General features: G+C 38.9%; 1 protein-coding gene across 1 annotated transcript in view; it reads left to right on the forward strand.

The window, feature by feature from the left end:
• Positions 1–12,357, forward strand: part of C10H10orf67 (chromosome 10 C10orf67 homolog) — a 2,378,031-nt gene that overhangs the window by 2,145,767 nt on the left and 219,907 nt on the right. Inside the window, exon 18 of the mRNA XM_086939822.1 lies at positions 165–261. Within this exon, the coding sequence (XP_086795948.1) occupies positions 165–261 (97 nt within the window). The remainder of the gene's footprint in view (positions 1–164; positions 262–12,357) is intronic.

Consider the following 12,357-nt stretch of genomic DNA (forward strand, 5'->3'; position numbering starts at 1 on the left):
TTTCTCGTGACGTTTGATTTACTGATTTCTCTTGTAACAATGTTTAAGTTGTACAGTTTTGTGTTTGCAAGTTGATGATGAGGTCACATTTTCCCAGGATATGTGCAGTTACCTGTTTATTGTGTTTGCGGAGTCGCTTTTCTAGAATTTGGAATTTTGTTTAGCCCCAAACAGGATCGGCATCTATCATTAGAATGGGAAAGTCAGACGCTTATATAAAAATTGCATCAGGAGCTCACCATTACAGTTCAAAGGAGGAGGGTAAGATAATATGTTTGATTCACATTGAATTTGTACTTTAGTTGCAATACCACATTTTACACTCACTAAAAAAACTTTAGATTCCTGAGTTATAGTGAGAAAACCAGAAGATTGTAATTGATAAATGCAATGGAATGTTTGCTTGATCTCAAAACCTGTATAAATTATCTGTAACACTTCATCCTTGAGGTGGGTGCCACAATCAGTCTCAACAGAAGTCAGGAGGGCAAATTGTGGTATCAACTCCCTCAACAACAATTTGGCTACTGTAAGGCTATTTACTTTCCTAGTGGGAAATTCCTCAACCCATTTAGAGAACAAGAAAACTACTACCAAGATATACTTAAGGCAGTTGAAGGAGGCATCTCAATAAAATCGGCTTGCAATATCGCAACTGAGCCCGCTGATATGCTAATCTGATTCATGACAGTAAAAGTATTTTTCTCTTGATTGTTTAGATGACAAACTAGTCAGCAATTACACACTTCTTCAGCACCATGTCAAAATCCTGTATTTTCCCAGTACTTTTTAAATAGCCTGATTCGGCTATCCCTCCCTCCCTCCCTGCATTATGCAAATATTTGCACGCAGGCTGCAACATCAAATTAGGTGCAATAAACTTGTATTCTTTATTTACAAATAATACAATTCCTGATCATTCTTTTTATAAACCTATTTCATCTATTTTATTTCTTCATCATCAGGAGAATCTTCCTGCATATCCCTCAACTCACACAAAGAAGCCTGCAATGAATCTATGAAGAGAACGTTTACATTGTTTGAACTCTGTGAATATTTATAATTTGCTAAATTCTCACCTTTGCTTTTGTGAATGATTGCCCTTTCCTGCTAGCACAATAGCTTGCCATTTGGTCAGCATACTTGTTCCTTGAGTGACCAAATCCTTGCCAGCCTTATGGGTTTGACATTTTACAACAGCCTCATCTTTTGGTTTCTGAATTGCATCCAGCATGAACATGTTGTTTTTAATTTGAGCACCTGAAGATGTCATGAACCCTCTTTGTGAGCGGAGTTAACCATAATCAAAAACCATATTAGAAATCTGTATGGATTGTCACATTCAAATTCTCTGATAAGTAGCAAGTTCTCATTAGAGAAATTAATTCTGCTACTTGTGCTGAAGTCACATTTGATATGAAGGATGCCTTCAATGTCTCTGAAACAGAACATACTACATACGCAATTCCCAATCCTTCATATATGAATGCCCCAGACAGGAACTATCAACAAACAGTGTAAAATCTGAGTCCTTTATTAGGACTTCCTTAATGTCAGGTCTTAGCTTTGTGTATATCTCAATCCCTTCCATACAGTCATGCTCCAACTCATCATCAACATTATTTTCCCTGCCTTCACATCTGTCTGAAATCAGAAGCAGTATTGCTGGGTATAAGACATTGCACCTTTGAATTGAAATGTTTTCTGCTGTATTACTTGTTCACAACATGCTGTTTGTAATGGTCTGTGTTTTTGTTCTTCTCAGTAAAATTTAACAGAGTGTGGGACATAAACAATTAAAGTATGACCCATCACAATTACTTCACTTTGCTCAATTGCCAAACTGCTGCAACTGCTTTTAGACATACTGGAATACTTACAACAACTGGGCCCAACACTCTTGAGAGATACGCAGTTGAATGCATGAGCAAGTATTGAAAATGCACATCCATCTTTTTCATGGAAGAACAGGTAAAAAGTCATTTTGTAGTCTGGCATCCAGAGTGCAGGTGTGTAACACAAACTCTCTTTTAGTTTTGTAAATGATTCAAGGCACTCATCATCAAATGGTACTGGATCTTTATCATTATTGCATGTCAGCCTTACTGAAAGCGTTGCAATCTGGTAAAAATTTGGAATCCACTAGTGATAGTAACCAACAATTCTCAAAAACATCCAAACCTCCCTTTGAATGGTCAGAGGATTCAATTTCAGAATTGCAGAAGTGCGTTCTTTTGAGACTTTTTGTACACCTTTTTCAATATTGTGCCCGAGATAGATCACTTTTTTCTCACAGTACTGCATTTTTGTTGGTGAGACTTGTGCCCATTTTCTGCCAAGTGATTCAACAAAGCAGTGGTATCAAGTCTGCAATCCTCTTTTGTTTTGGATGCTAACAAACGATTGTCAATGTACTGGACTAGGACTGAATTACATGGCAATCTCAAACTGTCTAAATGCTTTTTAAGAATTTGGCAGAAAATTGAAGAGCTCCTTATATAACCTTGTAAAATTCTGGGCCACATGGGAACTTAAGAAAAAAACAATTGTAATGCAAAGAGGAACTACAAACACTTGGCACAAGTCGATGACTGTGTGCCATGCTGATGGGGCTGGAATTTTGAACAGAATTACCGCTGGATTCAGTACCACAGGACAACAGGGAACCACAAATGTATTAATGTTTCAGAGGTTTGGAACAGTTCTCTATTTGCCACTCTGTTTCTTAATTCCCATCAAAGGAGAATTGCATGAACTGCCAAGGACCTCTCAAAGGATTTGCCCAATCATTTCAGTCTCTTTAGTTAATCTGTACTGTCTAGTTCTAATTAATATTCCATCTGATTTCACCTTTATTATTACTGTTTTAATCAATCCAATTTCCTTCCCCAAAAATCCTATACTTCCTCTTGACAGTGAGTCTTAAATCTGAAGGGAGGTCTTCAAATTCCATGAAGCACATTCTATTTTGTTTAATCGTCATGTTTTCTCTTCATTGTATAATCTGAACTTTAACCAACCACTGAAGGACTTCTTAATGTATCTATCCTTCTTCTCTCTCTCTCTTTTTCTGTTGCCGTGTGATCCAATGTATTGAGTGCTTTGTACTGTGTAGTTATAGGCACTGGAATCATATTGTACATGGTCTGTCTCAAAACGTCTTAATTTCTCAAAGCTGAAGGTGCCCTCCATAGGAAACTGCAATTTCTCCTCACATGCTGTACATTTATACCATTTGGGCAAACCAAACACACGTATAATACGCAACTTCTTCTATCAATTGAAATGCTGATGTGTCTTCCTTTGGCGTCTTTTGACTCTCTTTAGGCTTACCCTCTTTCTTAGGGTTACGTTCAGTAAATACCCCATCCATGTTTTACACTTACCCAAGCTCCAGACAACCTAAAAAGTAAAAACAACACTGAAAATCTACCTAGCGAACTGCTGTCAAAGGTCAACCTATCACAGCACAGTTATACTGATATACAATCAGAGCACAGCTAGTGGTGGCGTCACACAAATCCCAGCACGACTTTCTGGCTGAACAGCCAATAAAAATGCAGTTTCTCTGGGAACAAGGACGTAATTACAGAACCACAATACACATTTAAGAATCAATAAACCCCTTGTCTTTGTAACCTAGAAAGGAAATTAAATCAATATTTTACAAGTCAAAACATTCAATCTCGATTTTGAGTACTAAGAAAACAGAAGATTAAATCATGACAGCCTACAAAGTACTCTCTAGACAAACTTCTGCCGAGCATAATTCTACCTCTGAGTTAACGTACTGCACTCAGGGCACGTACAGTAATCCAAATTCACCTCTAAAACCTGAAAAAGAAAATCTATTAATGGTGAACACCCTAAATATTGATTCCCATATATAGACTGCCCAAAATATCGAATAAAAAATATAGACAGCTCAGAATATCGAATTGCTAAAATATAGACAGCCCAGAATATCGAATTTAGAGTATGAAATATCGAATTTAAAATATCAATTTCCATAATATCGAATTTGTTTTAGTGGTATGTATGGTAGTATATGTATTAAAATTATGTATTATTTTGTAATGCATATTTAATTTTTTTTAAGTAATGAATGTTATGTAATTTAATTTTTGCATAATTTAATTCCGTAGCGGGTTGTGGGTTTTTAGGGTAATAGGGTGGAAAGTAATTTAATTATAGTAAATTAAATATTGATTTTTATTTATATGTATTGATAATTAATTGATTGATAATTAATTTTTAATTGGTAATTAATTTTTAATAATTGATAATTAATTTTTATTAATTGGTAAATAATTTGTATTAAGTTATTAATTGATAATTATGTTAATTTTATTTATTTGGAGCAGGTTGTGGGTTTATAGGGGAATAGGGTAGGAAGTGATTTAATTGTAATAAAGTTTAAAATTATTTGTATGTATATGTATTGTTAATTAATTGCTAATTAATTTTTAATTGCTAATTAATTTGTATTAATTAGTAGTTACATTTTGTAATTGGTAATTCATTTGTGTTAATTAGTAATTACATTTTTTAATTGGTCATTCATTTTTATTAATTGGTAATTATTTTTAAATCTTTTTTTTATTGGTATTGATAATTAATTTAGTTTTATTTTGATATTAAATCATACTTTCCCTACTGTTGCACTCTCTGGAGTGGGAATAGTAATTTTTACCCCTACGCTATCCAATGCTTTCCCTACTGTTGCACTCTAGAGTGGGAATAGTAATTTTTACCCTCTTGCTATCCAACGCTTTCCCTGCTGTTGCACTCTCTGGAGTGGGAATAGTAATTGTTACCCCCCCGCTATCCTACACGTTCCCTACTGTTGCACTCTTTTTAGTGGGAATAGTACATTTTACCCCTACGCTATCCAATGTTTTCCCTACTGTTGCACTCACTGGAGTAGGAATAGTAATTGTTGCCCCCCGCTATCTTACGCTTTCCCTACTGTTGCACTCTTTGGAGTGGGAATAGTAAATTTTACCCCTACGCTATCCAATGTTTTCCCTACTGTTGCACTCACTGGAGTAGGAATAGTAATTTTTACCCTCCCGCTATCCAACGCTTTCCCTACTGTTGCACTCTTTGGAGTGGGTATAGTAATTTTTACCCCTACGCTATCCAACGCTTTCTCTACTGTTGCACTCACTGGAGTGGGAATAGTAATTTTTACCCCTACGCTATCCAATGCTTTCCCTACTGTTGAACTCACTGGAGTAGGAATAGTAATTTTTACCCCTACGCTATCCAACACTTTCCCTACTGTTGCACTCTCTGGAGTGGGAATAGTAGTTTTTACCCCTCTGCTATCCAACACTTTCCCTACTGTTGCACTCTTTGGAGTGGGAATAGTAATTTTTACCTCTATGCTATCCAACGCTTTCCCTACTATTGCACTCACTAATTTTTACCCTCTCTCTATCCAACAAATTCTCTACTTTTTTTACAAAGATTTTTACATTATTTTAAGTATGTTTTATTTAATTGTTTTTCAATATTTAATTAATTTTATATAATAATTAATATATTTTAAAATGTGATATTTTAGTTAACTATATTTTAAATTTTTAACTATCTATATTTTCCAATCGATATTTTAGTACTTACCTGCTTGTAGATAGGGATTCTATATTTCGTCCTTCGATATTTTTGAGTTGATATTTTGGGCATTCTATATTATGTCCGTCGCTATTAAGTCACTGAACCTCTATTAATATAGGTTCCTGCAAATGTGTATGTGGTGCCTTGCTGTACACACCACAGTACAGACAAGGTAACAATATCTCGATATCTTGGATTTTCGATAAAATCCAATAATCAACCTTATTTGCTGCTATTAACAAAGCAACACCTAATGGGTTCACAACTACGAATAAAACAGCATCAATAGGAGGAGTGAAGGAGTGTGGCTCAATGGTTAGAGTGGCAGCCCCTGATGCAGAGTTCTGGCTAGGGACCAGGGTTCAATTCCCCCCTCGGCAGTGTCTCGGGCTCAATTTCCTCGGACCTGTAAATTCTCGCCTCAGTGCCTATTCTTCTAATCACGGGCCCCACGCTGCAACTTAGCTTGCTTAGCCTCCAGACCGGCCCCAACAGCGCTAAGGATACCTGGCTTCACCCTGGGGTGCCCAGGAGTGGACACTTCACAGGGAAAGCCAGGAAGGGTTCCACAGCGGTATGAGTATCAGCGCCAGGAAGCCGAATAGACAGTGCACCCTATAAGTACCATGACATTTACATTTACAATATAGTGATCAGCCCACGAACTGAGGCCAAAATTATTAATCACACAACCAAACAACTCACCACAAAACAGAAATCCATCATCACGCAAACACAAAGTTTTCCCAATTCATACTTACACTTCAAGTTGAGTCAGGGCCGCACAGCTTTGTGGGAGCCAAACCCCAATTATCACATGCACTCCAATATTTGATCACCTTGATTTTTACCAAAATAATTTGGTTCCTGTGTCTTCAATTGATCTAGTGATTAGAGACTACACTCCTCTACAGGAAAACACAATTTAGCAGAGTTAAACAAAATAAAATATTGGATACATAAAGGACTGAGTTCTAAATCAAAAATAAGGCATAAAGTGATTTTATTATAGCATAATCAAAATGCAGTGTAAAGTAGAAATGCCATGACAGCCCAAATACTGAAATACAGATAAATGCAAAGTTATAAAATATAATAATCCCTAGTTTAGGTAGAATCTAAAAATAAATTCTAAGCAACGAACTCTTAAAGAGAACTGACAGCATACCATTAGTGAGTCAAAGGACAAAAGAGGAGCATGATATGCGCCTATGAGGAAAATAGTAAAAAAAATTTAAAAAAAGACAAAAAAAACAAGCTATTATTAGAATCTGAAAATTCAGCATGGTATGATCATGGTTAGAGTTGCATTGGCAGATCCAGAACAACAATGTCATGTTCTACATCTTTAGTGCTAGCCTATTTCTTAAGGTAATAGAATTCTTCCATCTACTCCCTTAGCAACTGCACTCCAAAGATGTACAACACAAATTAAAAAAAATGTAAAAAACGGCTCATAGAATCAGCATGACGACACTAGAAATTCCAGTGGAAGTCCTTGAAAAGGACTCATAGTCCTTGAGTACACTATGAAACTTCATTCATAATATACGTTTTTTAACAATGTTGTACATAGCTTTTACATTGACGACATTCATGTGATGCTCCATGGAAACAAGGGAAGAGATGTCTTGCAGCTGTACACTGATTGGGAGGGTGAAATAAGCACAAGCAAGTTGAATAGAACACGAGAAATAACATCCATTTTAGAAATAATAGTGCAAAACAAGAAATGTGGCATAACTAATCATGGCATTATTTACACTTCTACGTGGCCTAGGAAGCTCATTCCAGGTGCACAGCATTCATTCATCGGTTACCACTCTACGCATCATTAAAAACACAAATTATCTAAAATAATTTGCACATTTCATATATTTTTTAAATATCTACATCAACATTTTTAAAACAATAATATATACATCTGTGCTTCGAGAGGGTGCACAGTTAATGGCGTATAGTGCTGGTTGCTGCAGTGCACAATGTCAAGTGAAAATAGAGTGTGCATGTACAAAAGGTACAAGAGAAAGGAGTGCCAAAGCTGAATCCAACTACATAGTAAAGCCACTGTAATAACTTATTCACTCAGGATCTAATAAATTCATTATAGGCTCAGTGTATGGGGATCAAATTCATATTTTTTATCCTAGTGTTTAGAAGTCCATGAATGTGTTCTGGACCTGAGTATCAGGCTAACAAACGTTGGGGTTTATGTAGAGTTTGGTGGATGGAATAGTGTCCATTGGGATTGCAAAGGACATTACCTTCACCATCCCGAGGGTACTCCTGCCGCAAAATATAGAGTTTTCTGCCAGCCCTGCAGATAGCCTCACAAGATCAATCATCTTCAGAGGCAGCTCTCCCATTGACTTTCTTAACCAGGTATCCAAACCACATCTATTGGAAATGCGAAATCACTTTATTATAAATGCATACACTTAACACTCCTTCCTCCCCTTATCTTGTTGGGATGTACCTAGTGTAATGTTTGAGTTTCAGTTAAACATTTTCGCTCTCTGGTCTATGTTAACTGTATGACGTTCAGTTAGACTAGTAGCGTCTGATTCTTAGAAGTATCAGAGACTTCCTGGTAAGGAGCCTGACAGACGGCCACCGGGAATTCACGGAGGAGGGATACCGAACAATAGCTTACCGCCAACCAGGAAACACACCCGTTTTCCTTGGTTTTCTACCTATTGGATCCCCTCCCGGTATACACCAGCTACACACCTTGAATCAGGCTCCTTACCAGGAAGTCTCTGATACTTCTAAGAATCAGACGCTACTAGTCTAACTGAACGTGATTTATGTTCAGATCCACGGAATATTCCTTCTCTTTGCAACCAAAGACATTTTGAATTCCTACAATCCCAGTGCCTCTCTCTAGTCCACCTACGTGGAAGATCGCTATAAGTTCCAGACCTCACTCAACCTACTTTTGGGGTTTGAGTTTTAGCCCTGAAGAGTCGTGTTGACTCAACGGCACACGACGAAACACGTGTCGGCTTACTGTTATTCCTCAAGTCTGGACCCAATAAAACTCCACCCTGCTGGGACAAGAATCACACCAAAGGATCTGCTTCTATGTTATTGTGTGTTTTGTTACTCACCAATATACCAAATTGTGGAACTTTGTTTGTGGTTGCGAGAGCTTAGCTGTTCTATTGTGCTTGGTCTTTGACTTTTTAGACGGTTAAGGGTAATTTTCCGTCTGCTCTTTATGCACCACTCAGTTACCAATTGTGCTCTTACAAACGTGAACGTTAAACCTAAGGCAGTGCGCCCAGGATATCTGAACCCTAAAAATTCCCTCTAGTAGTTTACTATGTTAACTGTATGACCATCAAATCACTGTTATGTTACTTTGACAATGTCTCCCATACTTCTATACAAAACTAGAAAAATAAATTAGAAACATATTTTAAAACCCATATATTTAATGTCATCGATAATCACATAGGCAATGTCTTATTAATCACAACTGCTCCCATGTCAGTCAACTATAAATCAATGCTAAGGGCATCCCTCTAGCACATGACATGGATTGCATTAGTACACCACACATTAAAATACGTTTCTAGCAATCTAAACATCAGCTATCACTACACAATGAACATCAAGAGATTTATAAAAGCATGGAAGTAGCATTGGCTGCCTTATTTCAGCTCTTCTACTCCCTGAATGCAGCCTTCCTTAAGACCCTGCGAGGCTTGATAGTGCCACAAAATTTCAATTATTTAACAACATATGAGGACGGTGTTATCACTAATTAAAAAATCCATGTTGTCTTGATTTAACCCGGCAAAGAAGCTTCTTATTATTCTAAAAGAGTAACTACACTTCAGCTTTCAAAATGTGTGAGAAGGCAAGATCAAGAACAACTCCTTTCAATAAAACCACACTGTTAGACCTGACTTTTCCAGCTGGTTCATTCCCAGACTTATTTTATTTTTGGCCTCTTGTTTTTTACCCTGTTTTGTTGGTTTTATGACTCTGAGCACTTTAACATTGCTGATCAGTGCTGAAGGGCTATGCCCTCAATGTAAATTGTGTTTATGGATTGGGGATTCCATGATTCCCATATTTGATTTACTGGTAAGTCCCTAGTACAGTGCACTGTGTGTGTCCAGGGCCTGAAAATCAAATGCTGCTAGTGGGCTTGCAGCACTGATTGTGCCACCCAAACAAGCAGCCTTGCAAAGGAATCTCAGACCTGCTTTGCAATGGCTGTGTGTAGTTTTTACTGCCATGTCGACCTGGCAAGTGCACCCACTTGCCAGGCTCTAACTTTGCCTTGTATTACTTGTGAGTCACCCCTAAGGTAGGACCAAGTTACCCCTGTGGGCAGGGTACAGTGTTTGTGAAAGGTAGGACATGTACTGATGTGTATGACATGTCCTGATAGTGAAATACAGTGTATTTCATTTTTCACTATTGAAAAGCCATCTGACCCATAGGAAACAATTTGTATTTTTTCTTATAAAGCGCTAACAATCATCCTGAGTAGGATATCACGGTGCTGCAATAACTATGAAAAGCGGTGGGTTTTCCTGAGTCCTACCAGTTTAGTCTGGTTTGGGGAAAAGGAAGGTTTTCAATTGCTGCCTAAATGACAGGTGGCAGTCTGTAAGTCTGAGAGCCACGGGCAACTCATTCCATTTGGTTGCGGCTATGTGGGAGAAGGCTCGCTCTCCCATCCTGGCTCTCTTCACTCGAGTTGTTCTTGCTCTTGCTGTGAATTGAGAGAGGAGATTTCTAGTTGGTGCATAAAATGTAATCCTATTTCTTAGGATAAATGGGCCTGTGTTATGCAGTGCATTGTGTGTTGTACACAGCATTTTGAAGGTTGCTCTCTGCCTCATTGGCAGCCAATGGAGCTCTCTTCAGCAGCTCTTGGCTGGGTCGAATTTTCTTTTCTTACAGATTGCCTTAGCCGCCGCGTTTTCCACTATTTGTAGTTTGCCTACAAACAGGGAGTTTCCATAGTCCAGCCTGCTCATCAATAGTGACTGAACCAGGATCCTTCTACACTCGGTGGGAATCCAGGGGAAGACTCTTTTGAGCATCTTCAACAAAGCGAAGCCTTTGCCGCAAATTGTTGACACATGGGATTTCATAGACAGAGTGTTATCGATCGTCACTCCCAAGTTCCTTGCTGTCAGTATCGCAATTGGGGGGGGTGCCCAGCGGTGCTGGCCACCAGCTGTTATTCCACAGCTGAGCGTGTCCACCGAACAGCAATATCTCTGATTTATCTGCGTTCAGTTTTAAACAGTGGCTATACATCCAGTCAGACAGTTCAGTGAGACAGTTTAGTAGCCTATCCTTGGGGTCATCATCCTCATCCAGGATTACAGTTAATTGGGTGTCGTCTGCGTAAGAACAGATTTCGAGACCCCACTTTCTTCCTATCGCTGCCAGGGAAGACACGAACACTTTAAACAACGTTGGGCTCAATGAGGCCCCCTGTGGGACCCCATATTTGATGTTCCGGTGAGGGGATGAGAAATTACCCATGTGCACTGATTGCGTTCTGTCTGACAGAAATGATTGCAACCACCCCAGTGCTCTGTCCCGGATACCTTTTGCTGCAAGGGTTCTTAGTAGCAGATTGTGCAGTTTATTTATAACATCTTATAAATATAACTTTCTGTGGTGACAAGATATGAAGGTAAAGTTTAGTATGCCTGAACTCAGAATATAAAGATGCATCCTGTAGTAAGGATGATTTTTACATTCTGGGTTTGAAATGCCACTTTTAACTGGAAGAGTGAGGTTGACACCTTGACTGGTGCCAGCGGGCAGAGGAAACAGTGTATAAGAGTAGGGTGTGTGTTAAACAATGAGAAAGAGTATGACCGCCCTGGAGAAGATACATAGGGCTGGGCATGAGAGAATGACATGCAACAGCCGGAGTGAGGCGGAGGGGCAGTGAGTTGTGTGACCCGAGCTGTGACACTGGCTACACGAATATATCATGGTTTGGGGGCTTATCCAGGAAGTATAACACTAAAAATACTCCAGTAGACCACGGATTGGTCAGTTGAGTAAAGTGAAAAAAACTGTACCTGGGGTCTCAACAGTAGAAAAGTAGGAGCTACTCGGGTAGTTTAACTATTAGGTTGTGTCTAGCGCAACGATGTGTGTTGGGGAAAAAAACGAACTTGTTTATATTACCCTCACACACCCTAGTGGTGTCATGCTTCATCATCGGGTCACCCCGACCCCTACAAGTCGGGGTGGGCTCGACCACAGTATTGGGAAGCTCTTCTGATATATTCAAGGAAAGGGCTTTACATAAAATAGAATAAAATCACCTAGATAGATCACCGGTATCCCTTTATTATGGGGTCTATCTGGGAGGTTAAACTACTGTATATAAATTATTTATACAAGTGGGTCTCTCCGGGGTATTATGGTCCTATGACCCTAGTGCCACCATGTTTCAGTCCTCTGTGGCCGTGAAGGTCCGGGACTTTCTTCAGGGCAAAAGCATCCCCCTATGTGGGGTAAGGAAGGATGGGGTTCCCTATCCTAACAATATAGTGAGGGCAGAGTAGAGTGTGCTGTCTGTGTAAACTGCCAGGCTGCGTCCAATTAGGGAAGTCGGCTTGCTTCACACAGGACCGGACAACATGAGGGTGGTCTTGAATTGGAGATCTCACCCTGCAGTGTACCTACATCGGTTCCGGTCCTCGGCTTTGAGCCTCATGTTGTCTGGTCCTGTGTGAAGCA

This window comes from Lissotriton vulgaris, chromosome 10 (genome assembly GCF_964263255.1).
Source record: "Lissotriton vulgaris chromosome 10, aLisVul1.2, whole genome shotgun sequence".
NCBI lineage: Eukaryota > Metazoa > Chordata > Amphibia > Caudata > Salamandridae > Lissotriton > Lissotriton vulgaris.